At 39.5% G+C, this 18359-nt stretch overlaps 2 protein-coding genes across 2 annotated transcripts in view; one reads left to right on the forward strand and one right to left on the reverse strand.

The window, feature by feature from the left end:
• Window positions 1-13086, forward strand: part of LOC146002607 (midasin) — a 586494-nt gene extending 573408 nt beyond the window's left edge. The window contains exons 72-77 of the mRNA XM_083140572.1: window positions 4005-4291; window positions 6000-6164; window positions 6947-7081; window positions 8407-8546; window positions 9791-10034; window positions 12788-13086. Of these exons, the coding sequence (XP_082996698.1) occupies window positions 4005-4291; window positions 6000-6164; window positions 6947-7081; window positions 8407-8546; window positions 9791-10034; window positions 12788-12973 (1157 nt within the window). The 3' untranslated portion in view covers window positions 12974-13086. The remainder of the gene's footprint in view (window positions 1-4004; window positions 4292-5999; window positions 6165-6946; window positions 7082-8406; window positions 8547-9790; window positions 10035-12787) is intronic.
• A 446-nt stretch (window positions 13087-13532) lies between these two features.
• Window positions 13533-18359, reverse strand: part of LOC146002609 (uncharacterized) — a 105000-nt gene continuing 100173 nt past the window's right edge. The window contains exons 4-5 of the mRNA XM_083140574.1: window positions 17154-17328; window positions 13533-14169 (exon numbers count right to left, since the gene is read on the reverse strand). Of these exons, the coding sequence (XP_082996700.1) occupies window positions 13977-14169; window positions 17154-17328 (368 nt within the window). The 3' untranslated portion in view covers window positions 13533-13976. The remainder of the gene's footprint in view (window positions 14170-17153; window positions 17329-18359) is intronic.

Genomic DNA, 18359 nt, shown 5'->3' on the forward strand with positions numbered 1-18359 from the left:
TTATTCACATGCTTACTAGAATTTGTGAGCTGTTATCACATTCATGGTGGTTGCGGTAAACGCGGTTTAAAATTACTTACGTGAAATTTAAAAGATTTCGTAATTCCGTGTTGCACAATTTAATGGTTCAATCCTATTAATTTCGAAGATCCACTGTCTTCATTCACAAAAGGGTACGGCGTTTGAAGCGGAGATGGTACCGCGTCAGTACATTGTTTGTTCCCGGGCGGCGGTGGTTGCGATTTTTCCCGTTCGGCAGCACTGGCGCACGCATCTTGGTTTGCGTCGTCTGCTTCCTGTTGTCCGGTGGCGTTGCCAGTTGGGGGTTGGGGGGCTGGGCCGTGTTGCTCGGTAATGTGCCGTTCCTGTTCCCCGCGTGGCTGGAGGGGGGTCGGGTATGTGTATAGCATCTTTTCTTTTTCAGGTCGGGGATCTTTCTGAGGACAGGGTGCCAAGTTGGGTGTGCTTGTCCATTGTCCAGGTTTAGTGCTGGTTTCTGCTGGATGATAGCATGGGTTTCTTTGATGGTGTTTTCTATGACAGAGCCGGTTGGGTGAAGTATGGATACGGAGGAGATGGTGTGGTTAGTGGAGTGGAGGTGTTGGGAGAGGCCTGATTTAGGTGTGTCGTTTTTGGAATCTTTTACATGTTCGTTAATCCGTTCTTGGACGGTGCGGATGGTTCTGCCAATGTAGGTGTTGTGGCATTGGCATGTGGTCTTGTAGACACCGGGGGATGCAAGTTTGGGTAGGTAGTATCTCTTGAAGTTGGGTAGTGCCCTTCCGATTTGGGATATGGGTTTATGTGCTACTCGGATGTTGAAGGGTTTGAGGGCCTTGGCAAATTTTCCAGATGTGGTGGGGTGGTATGGAAAGGCGATCCATTTGGGTTTAGGATTTTGGTTCGGGTTATCTCTGTTTTTTGGATGTCTGAACTGGGTTTCTGTTTTTGCGCACCACATGGATAGTTGGCGCTCGGTGTAACCGTTGTTTAGGCCTATTTCCGTTACGCACGCTATTTCATCTTGCAGGTCATCTTCTGTGCAGCTGTGTGTGAAGGCTCTTCTGTAAAAGTTCATCCATACTCCAGCTTTCTGTTTTGGTGGGTGGTTGGATTTTGCATGGATATATTGGGTGCCCGAACCTGGTTTCCTGTATACGGATGTGACGAACTTGTCTTGGAGTCGTCGGATGCTGAGGTCGAGAAAGTTGAGGCGGCCATTTTGTTCCCTTTCAACGGTGAAGTTTATGTTGGAATGTATGTTATTGAGGGCAGTTAGGAGAAGGGTTAGGTCCTCTTCCTGTTTGTAAATGACTATGGTGTCATCTGCATATCTTTTGTATCTTATATGAGCAAACTCTGGTTGGGTGAGAATTGACTTCTCGGCCACATGCAGCACTATGTTGGATAGGGGTGCAGAAAGGGGGTTGCCCATCGCTAGGCCCCCTGTCTGGTGGAAGAAACTGTCCTCGAACTGGAAGTAGTTGTGGGTGAGGCAGGCTTCCCTCCGTGATTACATACAACCGAGAATCAACCCCGACGACTGGAAAAAAGCCCAGCAAAACATCGACTTCATGCTAAAAACGTCGCAAAACAAGAAAACAGCGATCCTAACACAGAAACTGCAAACCCTTGGTGCCCAACCTCCGGCCCTCACCCCCACACCAGTGAACCCCAACACCCCCGCCAGCACCATAATCAACCTCACCAACCTCACCGTGCCGACAGAATTCCACTCCCTCCTCCAACACGGCCTCAAATTCAACCTCCTAAATGACTCCCCCCCCTCCCTAGACTTAATCTGCTCTGCCGAAAAAACAGCGTTTGCAACGAAAACTAACCAAGATGCCGAGTGCGTACGCCTTACCTGTGCTTCCATCATCCTCCGCCAACACGCCCAACCTACTAGCAAACATAAACCCACAGTGCACAATAAACTATGGAACACAACACAGGAATTCCGAAAGTGGCTACAGGACAACAAATGTTGGTGCATAAAATCGGACAAGGGTAATCAATACGTCATAATGGGAAAAGGCCAATACAGTGACAAAATGCAAGCAAAACTAAACTCTGACGGGTACAAAAAGCTGAAACGTGACCCCACAAGCAGATACAATACAGCCATCCGCCGAGCCATAGATAACTGTGCCCTCCTTCAAGATAGTGAAAAGAAGAAACTAAGGAACACCCACCCCAGCCTTCCCTGTGCATATGGCATACCAAAAACTCACAAACCAGGAACCCCCTTGAGAATCATAGTGGCCGGCTTCAATCAACCAAGCGTCCACCTAACCAAATGGCTCCTCCAGAAACTGACCGCCCACAATGACAAACTCACCTACTGCCTAAAAAACAGCCTCGAGGCAAAAGAATTTGTCACCTCTTTTGTCAAAGCCGACAACTGCAAACTAGCCAGCATAGACGTAGTGGACATGTACTCCTCCATCCCGATCAGCCTTGCACTTGACTCCACCAGAACTTGGCTACTCAGCAATAACACGCCTCCATTTGTAACTGATGAAATCTGCAACCTTCTACAAGCCTGCCTCACCCACAACTACTTCCAGTTCGAGGACAGTTTCTTCCACCAGACAGGGGGCCTAGCGATGGGCAACCCCCTTTCTGCACCCCTATCCAACATAGTGCTGCATGTGGCCGAGAAGTCAATTCTCACCCAACCAGAGTTTGCTCATATAAGATACAAAAGATATGCAGATGACACCATAGTCATTTACAAACAGGAAGAGGACCTAACCCTTCTCCTAACTGCCCTCAATAACATACATTCCAACATAAACTTCACCGTTGAAAGGGAACAAAATGGCCGCCTCAACTTTCTCGACCTCAGCATCCGACGACTCCAAGACAAGTTCGTCACATCCGTATACAGGAAACCAGGTTCGGGCACCCAATATATCCATGCAAAATCCAACCACCCACCAAAACAGAAAGCTGGAGTATGGATGAACTTTTACAGAAGAGCCTTCACACACAGCTGCACAGAAGATGACCTGCAAGATGAAATAGCGTGCGTAACGGAAATAGGCCTAAACAACGGTTACACCGAGCGCCAACTATCCATGTGGTGCGCAAAAACAGAAACCCAGTTCAGACATCCAAAAAACAGAGATAACCCGAACCAAAATCCTAAACCCAAATGGATCGCCTTTCCATACCACCCCACCACATCTGGAAAATTTGCCAAGGCCCTCAAACCCTTCAACATCCGAGTAGCACATAAACCCATATCCCAAATCGGAAGGGCACTACCCAACTTCAAGAGATACTACCTACCCAAACTTGCATCCCCCGGTGTCTACAAGACCACATGCCAATGCCACAACACCTACATTGGCAGAACCATCCGCACCGTCCAAGAACGGATTAACGAACATGTAAAAGATTCCAAAAACGACACACCTAAATCAGGCCTCTCCCAACACCTCCACTCCACTAACCACACCATCTCCTCCGTATCCATACTTCACCCAACCGGCTCTGTCATAGAAAACACCATCAAAGAAACCCATGCTATCATCCAGCAGAAACCAGCACTAAACCTGGACAATGGACAAGCACACCCAACTTGGCACCCTGTCCTCAGAAAGATCCCCGACCTGAAAAAGAAAAGATGCTATACACATACCCGACCCCCCTCCAGCCACGCGGGGAACAGGAACGGCACATTACCGAGCAACACGGCCCAGCCCCCCAACCCCCAACTGGCAACGCCACCGGACAACAGGAAGCAGACGACGCAAACCAAGATGCGTGCGCCAGTGCTGCCGAACGGGAAAAATCGCAACCACCGCCGCCCGGGAACAAACAATGTACTGACGCGGTACCATCTCCGCTTCAAACGCCGTACCCTTTTGTGAATGAAGACAGTGGATCTTCGAAATTAATAGGATTGAACCATTAAATTGTGCAACACGGAATTACGAAATCTTTTAAATTTCACGTAAGTAATGTTATCACATGTTTTGTCATTTGCATTTCAGATGAGCAGGAAGTGATTGAAGAGCACAAAGTACCAGAAGTGCTGCCAGAAAAGGTTTCCGGGGAAGAAAAGGAGAAAAAGGAAAAGAAGAAGGCTGGAGACGGAGATATAGAGACTGAAGGCAAGGTAGAAGTTGAAGGAGATCTTGTGGATACAGCTACGGTGCAGAGAAGTTCAGAAACAACATTCCATACTCAGTATGATGTTCTAGAAGAACTCTCGGAAATGGCTCCTCCTATTGAAGAACTCAGACTTCAACTTGAAGACCAGTTGGGAACATGGAACCAGGTTTGTATTAATTTGGTATTCAATTATACCTAGGTATACTGTAGCTGCATAATTTGTGCAATTTTTAAGTTTTTTGGCAGTTCAATGGTGGAGAAACTTGAAATGCAAGAAAGGTGTAAAAAGTTAGGAACTTTCTGTAATTCAGTGGTGTATTCTCCCATGTTATCTTGTATAGCACCTAGAAGGGTAGTGTGGAAAAGATATTAAAAAAAAAAACTGGTTCCCGAGTCAGATGACAACATAGATGGCAGTGTAATCTGTATCACTACAGGAAAACCTCGTTAATACGATATTGGTTAATACAAAGTACTTTTTAATCCGAAGTTCTTCCCATTCCCCAGCCGATTATTATATAGTACATATAAAGCATATTTTCTGAGCTACTTCCAAGTAAAGAACATCTGTTTTGGGGGTAATTTGTATTCTACTTTATTTACACCTGAAAAACAGGTGCAATCTTGAAAAGTTGGGATAACTCTAAGTCGACATTTTTTGGTCCCTTGAACTTTGTAATAACAAGGTTTTCCTGTACTGATTTTCTTGTGAAAGTAATGCATCTTAGATTTTGGGATACATTGTGTAGATTTGTCTTGAAAGGTGATAAGTGAATTGATGGAAACAGTTATATTTGTGGAGCAATTTACAATCATGAAATTGCATCAATTTGGAATGAAAAGTAAAATGAAATAAATAAATAGTATACATAGCACAAGCAACAACAGTGCAATGTGATGCTGGCTGTCAAGTGTTGGGTAAGCACTTAAGTGTATTTTTCTATCTTAATATAAATAGTATCCTGAGAGAGATTTCATACTGAAGTGACAAACCACACATGTTGCTTGGAAGCTAGCATTCGGTAATCAATGCAGCCTTTCGAACTGAAGTGACACAATCTTGGACTGGGAGATTTTAGAACCGAACAGCAGGTGACAAATGACACAATGACACACACCCAAACAACACAGGCCTTTAAGTCCAAGGTAGCTTACAGACCAAAGCAACATGCCTCACATGTCACTTGTGAGCAAGCCCATCAAAAGCAACATTTCACACCGCAGCGGCTTGATGTGCTGCATAGGCCTGCATTTGGTTGGTGAAATCCTCAAGCGACAAGTGCTGCATGCCTCTTGTTGCTTCAGTGTAAAATCTCCCTAAAACAAAACATTCCAAACAACAAACCAAGACAAAACATTGCATGGCATTGGAAAGTGGCCCAGTTTGAGCAACATACAAGCAACAATGTGACACATGCAGCTTATCGTGGCATGTTGCTTTGATTCGAAAAGTTACATTTATTTCTGATGGTTGGTTTCGACGACATATATGTCACTTGATGTCACCTGCCACCTATTTCAATACCAATACCAATAATCGATATTCTGCAAATCCCTTACAAAATTTCAGATATTCCATGAATTTCATTCACCCCCATAATTTTTGCATTACAAGTTATTTTTAGAGATATCAGATTGACAAAATTGTCAGTGTTTTACCAATAAACTGATTCACCAATATGCTCGTACCAGCAATACGGATAGTGTACCCATTATTCTGTTTCCAGGAACCTGTCTCATCTCTAAGAAGAGAGAAGAGTGTTTTTTTTTTCCCTTTCTTCTCATACCTGATTATTTTTACATTCTGTTCATAACTTCTAGATGCATTTTAAGCAAAATAAAAAAGTACGTAAAAATTGTTTTCTATTCTGTAGCCACCTCCTGAGGCTGAGGCTGAGAAGGCGTGGCAGATGTTTGCTGCAATGACAGGAAGCCTTGCAAGGGATCTGAGTGAACAGTTACGTCTCGTTCTGGAGCCTACGCAGTCATCTCATCTACGAGGGGACTATAGGACTGGGAAAAGAATTAACATGCGAAAGGTAAGATTTTTGGAAGGTTTTTACTTAAACATGCACCAATAAATTGATTATTCCGAATTTCACAACTGGGGTGTAATGTGAACCTCTCTTCCTGGACTGCATTTTGCAGAGTAATGAGACTCTGCCATCTGGACGTACAGCCAGTATGTCGTCCTTGTGTGTCTATGATTATTCTTTCATCAGTTTCGTCGTGTCACCATTCAGTCATTTTTGCTGTTGACCAAAAGTAGCAGAAATACAAAGTAAAATAAATAAAATCAATCAATATATCAATTTCATAACTTGGCATCATACTTTAAGAAGTAACTGTATCGTGTTCCCAAAATTTGGTGGCTGATTTTTAAATACAGGATTTTAATTTTCGTAATCCAATGGCAGATTTATTATTTGAGCCAGTATTTAGTTCATACCAGTATAATGGTTCCATAAAACATAATTATACAAATCACATATGTATTTAGTTTGGATTCTTAAGTATGCTTGTGACTAACATCAATTTAAAGCTTTGTCACTTTTTTTATGATGTGTTAAGAGCATTTCAGCTCACTATTTTTAATGGTTACCTGGTGATATTGGTTAGGAGTGCATCTGTGCTAAATTGTAGCCAGAGTTCTGTTATTTCAAGCAGTTGCAACATACCCACTAACTAATCTTGCCAGGTACACCTAAATTTTTTATTAAGTTTCTAAAATGGATAGTAACCAGCAGTTTTTCAGTATTTTAAAATAACTGTGCACACTGGACAACACAGGGTCTACAAGTATTTAAATTATATTTTTCAGGTTATCCCATACATTGCTAGTCAGTTCCGAAAGGACAAGATCTGGCTGAGGAGAACGAAGCCATCGAAACGAGAATACCAGATTGTTCTTGCAATAGATGATTCTTCAAGTATGGCTGACAATCACTCCAAAGAGGTAGAGTTCTTTTTCAGTTGATGAATTAATAATCTTCATTTTATTGTACAGAAGTTTGTTTAAGGAACAGTGCGTCTCGAACTGAGACCATCCACTTTTTCTAATTGCCAAGTAATATATTTTTTTGCTACCGCCACCTTACTATCCAAGGGTAAGCACCATAACTTCAGTAGATTGTGGGTACATGTTCATAATATGAGAACCACCTGTTTTTTCCATGTGTGCCTATTAGGGACATGGCAGGATAGGCAAAAATTCCAAAATTACCTGATTTTTTAAATGATTTTTTCATTAAGCACCATGGGAATTGTTTTCATAATTAAGTATGTCGTGCCTTCATACTAATAAACAAAAACAGAGCTGAAAATTCTTGATTAGTTTCAGAGCAATGACATGCTAAATGATTTCATTATGTATGCAGTAAACACGGTGTAAGTATGACCTACATGAAGTTTCATGTTTTCGCGTTGCACAATTGGATAGTATTTCTGATTTATTTTGGCTCACTGCCTTCAATCACTAAGGGTACCACATCTGGAGACCCGCTAAGGTCTGGAAAAGTCTTGGTATATATTGTATCAAAAGTGTCTGTTTGGTGGTTACACGTTTCATTTTTTCTGCACACTTTCACTAGACAGGTGACAAAATTAATCGCAAACGAAAAGGGTGCAGGAAAAGTAAAACGTGAACTCGTCAAAATGAATTAAGTCTTGATATCTTATAAGAGTTAGTTTGCTAGTTAAATGGTATATGATGTGTCCATTTTGGAAGGCTCCTGTAAATCATACACAAGTTAGGAAAATCATGAATGACAGTCATTAGTCAAGAAACTTCTTTCATGGAAACTCACCCAATCAGAGGACAAGCCTGGGGGAGGCCATGGGTTGGCTTTGTAGCTTTGTTCATACAGCACTGACATGGAATGGATACGTAAAGGTAGGTTTGATCCATAATTGGGTCAGTTAGTTATTTCGTTTTGCTAGTTCGGTTGAATTTGTAATTATTTTGTAAGTGATTTTAATTCTTTTGCTCCAGTTTCCCAGAAATTTCTCAAGCTTGCACTACCAATACATGTACACACACACTTCCATGGTTATATCTTGCTACTTTCTAATAGGCAGGTAAAGACTATAAGAATCAGCAGATTATGGTCCTTGTCAACTTTTCCCATCACCCCTAGACACACTGCTGCTCAGTTTTGCCAGTCTGTTGTTTTTTCATCAACTGTCGTGTATGTAGAATTTTTATGTAATGGGAGTCAGTTGAGGTAATTGTAATGTTTCTTTGAAAAATTGTATTGAAAGTATTCCTTTTCTGTATTGCAGTTGGCCTTTGAATCTCTTGCTTTGGTGAGTCAAGCACTAACACTACTAGAAGCAGGTGAACTGGCAGTGTTAAGTTTTGGAGAAACCATCAAAGAGCTCCATGCTCTTGGAGAACAGTTCACGGAACAAAGTGGAGCAAGGTAAGATGGAATGCAGTAATATTTTACTGCCTTTGGAGAATTTTGAGATTGTAGATGTGAACACGTATTTTCTTGCTCTTACAAACGTAACATAAAGTTGAGGCCAGGAGAGGGGTTCATTTGACAGAGTGTTCCATGTTCAGTTTCAAAACCTGGTCAAACAACAATTTTCACATTTTTTATTATGAATCTTTTTTGTACCATTAGTTATTAAATTTGTATTATGTTCCAAACAGGAATAAAGTGTGTTTGCTTTATTTTTTTATCTGTCAAAGGTTAATGCTTGAATCCTTCTGCAAGTAGCCTGCAGACATTAAAATTAATTGTTGCATTCAAACCTGAACAACGAAATTTCTCCATTTTGATGCAGTACTGTAAGGAGCAAAATTGTGGAAAAAAGTATTCGCATTAATGTCTTGTCATTTTGTAAACAAATGTCTTATTTGTTCATTGGCAACTTGGTATATTGGTGGATAGCACGTAACTTAAATATTCTGCTCACCTTACGGCACTTTAGAAGAGGTAAGCTATTAATATAGATGCGAAAAGTGCTAATGTATCTGTGTACCTGTTTATTTAACATGTTGATGGTGAAAGTGGTCACCAAAATTAATGATTTAAATAAATAGGCACGCGGATCTGTTAGCACGTTTTGTTAGTATATTAATTAAATAGTCCGAACAAGCAAGAAGTTTGTAGTGACTGTTATCAAAATACTATAGAATTACTTTCAGTAAGTCCTGTTTCAATAACTGGCATTACATTTCCTTATTTTCCTCGAGTTTTCTCCAGGAATGCATAACAGTGGCAAGGAAACTAAACTGTGAAGGAGATTTCACGTCAAAGTGAGAAGCAACATGTTGAGAATGAACCAACCAACAGCAACATTTCAAATCTGGCATGAGTGGCTGCACAGGCCTGCATTTGATTAGCGAAATCCACAAGTGGCATGCAATAGTGTCTCTCGTAATTTTGGTGTGAAATCACTCTAAAAGTTACTGACTGATGTGAAAAATGCCTAGTTTAATGAATAGAATGTGACGAAGTAAGTGATTAAATGAAAGTTAGAAACCGGAAATTAACAACAAAAATTTAAATGATGATGATGGTGGTGGTGTTATAGTCATATGGTCGTTTTAAAAAGTTATATAAGTCTATTTTTCTGAAACTTGTAAAATAAAGCTTTAACAATAATATTATCAATAACATTTTTTCCTAATTGAGCATTATATTTCTGATTTCAGATTGTTGCAGCAGTTCTTATTTGATCAAAAGAAGACCAATGTAGCAGGCTTAGTGGAACATGTAACAAAATTGCTGTCTAGGCAGGCCAAATCGAAAGTGGAGAGAGCCCAGTTGCTGGTGATTGTCTCTGACGGAAGAGGAGTGTTCAGCGAAGGGATGGAGGTGGTGAGCAGGGCTGTGAGGAAAGCGAACGATGCAGGCATATTCATGGTCTTCATCATTGTGGATAACCCTCAGAGCAGGGTGAGTTATTTACTAGGTTACAGATTCAAATTAAGCTGAGTACCATAGAACCCCGATTTTACGTTCTCTCATTATAAGTTTTCCCACTTAATACATTCAGCCATCCAGGCCCTGTAAAATGCTATGTTACCTAATAAGACATTGACCTCAATTTTACGTTTGCTCTAACTCCCTTTTCCCACTTTATATGTTTTCCAAGCCATGTTGGTATAAAATTTGCCACACAACTTCTCTCTCCTGTTTCATTCACCACGTGAGAGGGAGCGAAGAGGAAGCCTGATACAGGGGAGCAGACAAGTTGCATTTGTCACACCTCCCTTCATGGACATGAAGGGGAAAATACACTTTTTGCATTCCCCGCCAAGATGAAATCGGCTGATCCTTCTGCCTCACGATCAGAGAACAAGCACACTGTTTCCAAAAACAATTCTCACTAAATGCTGTTTTTCCTAGAGTTTGGACACAATGTAAGTGTGTGACTAAGGTGTTTTTGTTCTCACCCTTCCCCTGCACAAAAATGCGAGTGGAAAATTGACAACAGGACTCGCCATTCTCTTTTTTTTTACCCATGCAATTACGGAATCCTTCCTAGTTGACAGGAACAAATAGGGAGGAGACTTGTTTGTGAAAACTTTTCCATCTTGTCTGCTGCATTGACAATGGGAACCTCCCTTATCTGATACTAGATAAGAACTGCACTTTTCCTTTTAATGGGAAATCGTTTACATTCCTCAGAAAATAATATTGGGTCTAGTCTAAATGTCACTATCATGAAGGTTTTTCGTGAATACTATATCATTTGTTTTATCAGAATGAAGCTGAAAATACACAATCTAAAGTGATTCTTCTTTTCTATGGGTGATATTTTACTCACTGATGGAAAAATATTCTTGTTAAAACAATTGTTACGAGAGGGAAAAATTTGCCTCACCTCATGCTCCCTCTGGTATCATCACTAGTCTTGCAATTACTAAAATGTGCTAAGTGTTTTCAGCCCTGATTTTCTTTCTCGTCTGAACCAATTGGCATAAGAACGAAAAGCAATCATACCTCCTCCTTTCCTTTGACATCTAAAATTAAGCAGTCACTCCTGGATACGTACATTCAACGAACACATCATGCTGCAAGTACATGTATAAGGAAAAGGCACCCACCTTCACACACACTAGAGCTCAATAATCTGCCACTGGTGTTTATGGCTATGCAATAATTGCATGATTTAGCCTCTGTTTTTCTTCCCTTTTTTAATTCCCACGTCTGATTCGGAAATCTTGTTCGTATGTCTGTAGCATTGACAACAAGGAAAAGCATAAAGCAATGATCTTTTTTTTTTCTCTCTTCTTTTCTGCAACTTTGACCAGGGATCAGCACACATCCGGTAAAACTTGTTCAACAACTGAATTTGCATGGAGGACCTTCCACTCCACAACCTGTTCTTCAAATTTTTGAGTTTTGTTTTGTTTTGAGTTCACTTTATGCTGTTTAGCTAATCAAGACTGAATACATATGCAGTTTATAGTGTGATCTGAACCATTCTACATGTCTCCACAGTGAACTGAGTCCTGAACACTTTGATTACAGTGTATAAAGACGACCGCCACTTGACGTTCAACTATAAGTGAACCCCCACCCCCTGTTCCTTGAAACTCTTAAAAATATCAATTAATTAAATCAAATGCATAAATTGGACCTAATAGGTGGCAGTTAGAAGCAGTCATCCACCGTCCCTACCCATGAAAGTGTCACTTTAAACTGCGACTGATTTTTACAGCATGTCTTGCTTTTTTCTCTGGCAATTAATACTCATACTTCTTTTCCATTGTTAAATTATTTTCGACACATTATAATACCCAAAAGTTGTTTGGGTAATCGTTTCTTACTGGTACTCGAGTTTCACCTCTCCCTTATGCTCTCCTGCTTTTTACATTTAACTGGTTTTATCTTATTTATTTATGGGCCCCTTAAAACCGTAAAATTGGGGTTTCACTGCATTTATAAATATAGAACATGTAATTATATCTGCTTATTTAAACTTCTGGGACCTGTGATTGTGATGCAGGTAATACAAATGATGCAAGTTAATTTTCCATGTTCAATTTGGTAAGAAGAAATAATAATATCGCACTATCAGTAAGAATGAACGAGTGCATCAATATTTTGGGAGGAGAAATCTATTTTGAATGTGTTATTACTCCTCGTAGATGTAACAAATTTAGATTGACAGGGTTAAAATTAATTAACTTCACGTTAGTATTACAATATTATACTAATATTAAATCACATTGCAATTCTAAACAGGAGGGATTGGCCATAGGTAGATATATAATAGTTATTGATGTTGATAAGAAATACACCAATGTGATATTAAGTGCAAAGGTTTGATTAAGAACCGGGATCATTCATACATGTTCTTAATTTATTTATGTGTGCGATTGCAATGGATTTTTGCCTCAGAAATAAGAAACTGCTTATTTGAAAATCTGACTCAATAAAACCAGGTATGCAAATTATTCCTTTATATAAATTTTAAAAAATAAGAAGAAATTGGCTATTAAAATAAATTACTGGCAACTTGACACACACACACTTATTATGCCTGTATCAGTAGAAACTATGAGAGTACCACTTGAAAGTTTTCTGTTCCTACTACGCTGAGGATAAGTATGGATCAGGTGCATGCAAATATTTCTTGCACAGTGCATGGATTATGTTCCATATATTATTAATGGATATATTTTTCGTGTTTGTTTCAGGACTCAATTCTGGACATTCGAATGCCCATATTTCTACCTGACAAACCAATGAAAGTGGTGTCCTACCTGGACAACTTTCCGTTCCCATTCTACATGATTCTGCGAGACATCAACGGCCTGCCAGGCATCATGAGCGATGCCCTGAGGCAGTGGTTTGAGCTGGTCACCAACCTGGATAAGCGATAAAAGGCAGTCAAGCTCTTTACAACAGCAGTATTGGGTTGATTTTTTTTATGGCATTGTGATAAAAATAGAAGTTGTTATATTTTGTAACATTTTTATTTTAAAAACAAGTATTTGCATAATAAATTATAAATAATATTACATTAAATACATAGTTACAAACTATATTACTATTCTAAGTAAAATAGCAAAAGTTCTGGAAACTGTACATGATTTGTCATTCTATATAAGTTTTGGATTTCATTATTCTTTGTGTTACCCCATGAAAACTATTTTTGTATCACTGTGTTCATTCTTTTACTGCATTTATCAATTTAACTGACAAACAGTAAACAGCTCTTTGAGAGTGTTCATACCCGGAAAAAATAAATGTTAATTTTTCTCTGATGCGAAAATATGATATGCTAAGAGACTTTACATGTGATTTGTATTTTCCAAGTGGTTCTGAGCGAAACTTTGTAAGTTATTGTATTTTGTGTGATTATAGAAATATTTTTGTGCCTATGAATAAGTGATTGTTAAGTCAGCGTGATGCTGACTGGTGTTCCATGTGGAAACAATGTTACCTGTATTTTATGAAATAAATTAAGAATCCATGACACACTTCTTTTCATGTAATGCATCTATCCTACATTCAATTAAAATTATTAACACACAGTAATAAATAGTAATGATATTTATAAATATATATAGTCTACAGTTGGTTCTTTTACATACATTTTCCAGGAGAGAACTGATAGTTGATTAGGACCAACTGATTCATTTACTGGAGACTCATGTATGTGTAACCTTACAGCACTGGATAATTAATTACACTCTTGTCCTCTTTTCCGACTGTTATGTCACACTCTTTTTGTGTGGACAAATTTCCTAGCACAAGTCACAATCTGTTGAAGGTCTGTGATATTGATGGGATTTGACTCCCACCCAGCAGACACGAAATGCTGTTGCACGTAAACGGTGGACTAGTCAGGAGACAGATTTCACACCCTTCTTGTGGTTACTGCTACAAGTTTGGAATTGGAATTGAGGGTGGCTGACTTTCACTTGCTGCATACTTGGGCCTACAAACACAACCACTTTCCACTAATACATAATCTTGCCCTGTTAATGTGACAGGTCCCAATGGAATCACGTGGAATAAATATGGCACGTAACTTTGCTGGCATTCTCCTCTCACAACATCACATTCATTGGATCTGAAAGAATAAGTGATTCATAGTTATACTACCATGTGCTTGTAAGCAGGTCAGATTATATCACTGTTGCATTATCTAAGGCAAATTTCGCATGTTGGCACATGCACACAAATATTAGTGTTTCAGAACACAAGAGACAGCTGAACAAATATGTGCACTTTCCCATTCAATTAGTACCAGTACACAGAACTGTGGTATACGAGAGAGTATTCAGGAAAATTTTAAATAGAAGTCTACAGTATTAAAGCTTTCAATTGATTGATTGAATTGTTTAATGTCAACTTTATTCAAAGAAAAGCTAATCGGGACTGAACTTAGTTTCAAGTGGGATCCGAACCACTGTGCCATGTGCCTCCATCAGGTATTGAACCCATGGCCCCTTGATTACAAGGCGACGACGTTACCACTACGCCATCAGGGTCAATCAAGCTTTCGAGATTGATATTAATAATTTAGGTGTGTGTCTGAAAATGTACTTTCATACAATGTGTATCGGAAAGAAAATACCCAGATGGCAAACAATTTGTCTCGAACCAAAATTATTTTTACTTAAGACTAATTTCACATTCTCTGAAGAATATCATGTTTTAGCAAACAACTGCTATGTCAACCCAGGACCTGTAAACTGCCTGTAAACCTTTGAGGATGACTGGTACATATATGTATTGGTACCACATAACATCAGTTAAAATAAACTTAATTTCTCCAAAACTACAGATGATATCTCAGTTGACTCTCTCTGTTCATGTATATACATATAAAAGTGTCATATACAGTATGTTCATAAAGTCAAGGTGGGGTTTCAGAGTTCTATAATATCTATATGAAACAAAAACAATGGATGATTATTACACTGGATTGAACAGTAACTCAGAGTTTCGGAAGTGTAGCGAAGTGAAGACTTACGATGCACATGCAGGTAATCACGTGATGGTGAAGCAAATCATGCCATTCCATCAGTCAAGATGTGGACGGTGCAGAGGAAAGTTCAATATGTCCTTTGGCTTGCGAAATTTGAATCTGTGATGCTTGTTCATCGCGAATATCGCCATGTGTACAATGAAGAGGCACCACATGAAAATAACATTCGCCGGCTTAAGGAAATGGGCAGTTTATTGGATGCAAAACGTTCCGGGAGGCCATCGATTAGTGACGAGTCTGTTGAAGCTGTACGGGAGAGCTACCTAAGAAGCTCCAAGAAATCTGTGCTTGTCTGCTCGAAATCTAGGTCTGAAGAAGATAACAGTTCACAAAGTTTTGAAGAAACTTCTCCGTTTTACAGGTTACAAACTGCAGTTTTTACATGCAATCCACCCAAATGATTTGATTTTGCTGTGCATATGCTTGATGAAATGGACAATGATGATCTGTTCTTACAGACGATTGTGTTTAGTGATGAGGCAACATTACATGTGTGTGGTCATGTTCATCGACATCACATCAGAATATGGGTTAATGAACCTCCTCATGCCTACATGGAGCATGAACGTAACAGTCCCAGGAGAACGTCTGGTGTGCCCTCACACATGATAAAGACCCATTTTTCTTTGCGGAGCCTACAGTGATATCATACAACTACCTTTACATGTTGGAATCGTATGCAGTGCCACAAATTCAAGATGAAGGTGAAGATGTCATCTTTCAACAAGATGGTGCTCCTCAACACTACGGCAAAATTGTTTGCGAGTTTCTGGATAAGACATTTCCACAGTGGTGGATAGGAAGGGGTGGTGGTTGCAAGGCATGGCCACAATGATCGCCAGACCTGACGCCTTTACATTTTTATTTCTGGGACTACATCAAACAATGTGTGTATCATGATCGTGTCGACGACATTCATCATTTGAAAGAGAGAATCAGAAAAGCTGTCCAGTCTGTTACACCTGATGTTCAGAGTCGTGTGTGGCAAAAATTGGAATATCAATTAGATGTGTGTAGGGCAACAAATGGAAGCCACATCGAACTGCACTAAACATGTAAGGAAACTCTTTGAGTTACTCTTCAATACAGTGTAATAATCATCCTTTGTTTTTGTTTCATTTAGATATCATAGGACTCTAAAACCCCACCATGACTTTACGGACATACTGTACTTAAATTGAAACGCAATACAAGTATTCTACATTTCTCAAAAGTTTTTTTTTTTTTTAAAAAAATAGATTTGAATATTAAAGCACTGCTTTTTCAAGTGTGCAGATATTGTTTTAAAAAATCAGAATGAGAACTATTTGTTGTAGAGAGCTTTTTTGTGTCATGATCTAGTTACATCAGTAGAAATAATGTTGCGAATAGAGTAAGATTAAATTGTATTTTGCTACTTCGCCAGCTAATTACTCATTCTCATTGGATATTAATGTAAAAGAGAAGGAAAATTAGACAAAACAGCAATACATTTTGGTGGAATGGCCTGGGTTTTCACAGGAAGCAAAATGTTATCATCCCACCTTCATAAAAGTGCAATTACAAGATGAAAAGGTTAATTTATGCAAGATGTTTCTTTTCAAGGAACCCTACAGGCACGATAAACAAGACCAAGTAAACTGAACTAAGATGTAACACTTCTATGTATCTACAATTGTCCTAAGTATAGTTGAAAATTACTCCATGGAAGATAATTATCTTCAAAAAATTATGAAAACACATTACCCACATGCAGAAAGTAGCAGATTGTAGAACTGACTTATAAAGAAAACCAGTAGAAGAATCTAATTAAAAGCTTTAATTCTCTATGCTCTACAAGTATATATATATATTTATTTGTATTTCTATTTTTGTTGTTATCTTTGGTTAACTGAGACAATGAGGATGAATGATGAACTGATGAAATATATCATGTGACAGTTACAATGTTGAAATGCGTACAATATTAAATATTAAAACCATGTTAACCACACCCACCATGAACACAAACATTGTATTCAAAAATTATATTTACAGCAAATGCAAGTGCATAGTACCAGCTTGTAGAAATTGTAGTTACTTACTCGCATACTTCAAACACCACTTGTTGAAGAAGATCTGGAAATTTCTGCACTATCGTGACTGGCTGTCCTGAAGTAAGCGACACTCCGTACATAGGGGCTGTGGTGTTGTAGCGAGTCTTGCAAAGTCTGGGAGGGGTTCCACTGCACATGCCCCTCCCACTGCCCATGCCACGGCCTGCAATTACAACATGTATTAATAGGTTCATATTTGCCATTTCTTGAATTATTATTTACTCACTGGGAGTAAATTAACCTGAAGCCTCAGCCTCATTACAGTACAGAAGGTCGTTTCACGTGCATGGTAACAAAGTTAGAACCCACCTCACCTTAAGAAAATCCGTGACGGCACGAGCGGTGGTGCTCCACATGATACCCCTGTCTTGCAGCAACGGCCCTGCAGCGGAGTTTCCATTGGAGGAGACTGCGTTGAAGAACACATTGGTACAAACGATCATATTCCTCCTGACAAGCTTTCCAAAGACCCTCAATTGTGCGGGGCCGTCTGCTTCCCAAGGCTCATTTCAACAACGGAAACCCACAAAAATCCATGGAAGAGGCATCGGGGGATTTCACAGGGATGTCTGTAAAGGGGATTGCATGAATGCCCGTTTCACGTGCCATTCTATCCATGTATACCTACGTTGACTTTGCCGTATGACTGGAAGCCTTGTCCTGGTGGATGACAACATGAGATGTGTCGCTGCCATAGAGAGAAGGAATATCATGTCTGTAAAGTGGCTCCAAAATATTCGTCTGCTAATAGGCTGCATTTATTTTAGCCTTTTTTCCCACTCTGCATAGTGGAAGTTTGCCGTTATGGCAGTAACCACCAACAACCATGAACCCGCGTGGAAAACTTTCAGCACATTCACGTACCCACTCAGATTGACCTCTTGCATCACGTGGACGATAGTAGATGGCCCTTTTTTTACCACATCCCGACAGATACACCCATGCTTTGAAATAGCTGAAAAGTTTAAAAACAAATTAAGAGTATCACATATTTCAAAATATTTTAACTATGATGTGTAACGTGATGCATTTGTATCGAAAAACAATTTTCTTTTGTCCTTTTACCTGTGATATTTGCTAGTTTGTAATGGTTTTGGGGAGAATCCGAAGCACTGGTTTGTTTGCCAATCAGAAATCACAAGGCAGTATTAACCACTACATCATCGATCTGTAAAGTTTAACAAAGCGAGGATT

Source organism: Lepisma saccharinum, chromosome 18, assembly GCF_977018435.1.
Source record: "Lepisma saccharinum chromosome 18, izLepSacc3.1, whole genome shotgun sequence".
NCBI lineage: Eukaryota > Metazoa > Arthropoda > Insecta > Zygentoma > Lepismatidae > Lepisma > Lepisma saccharinum.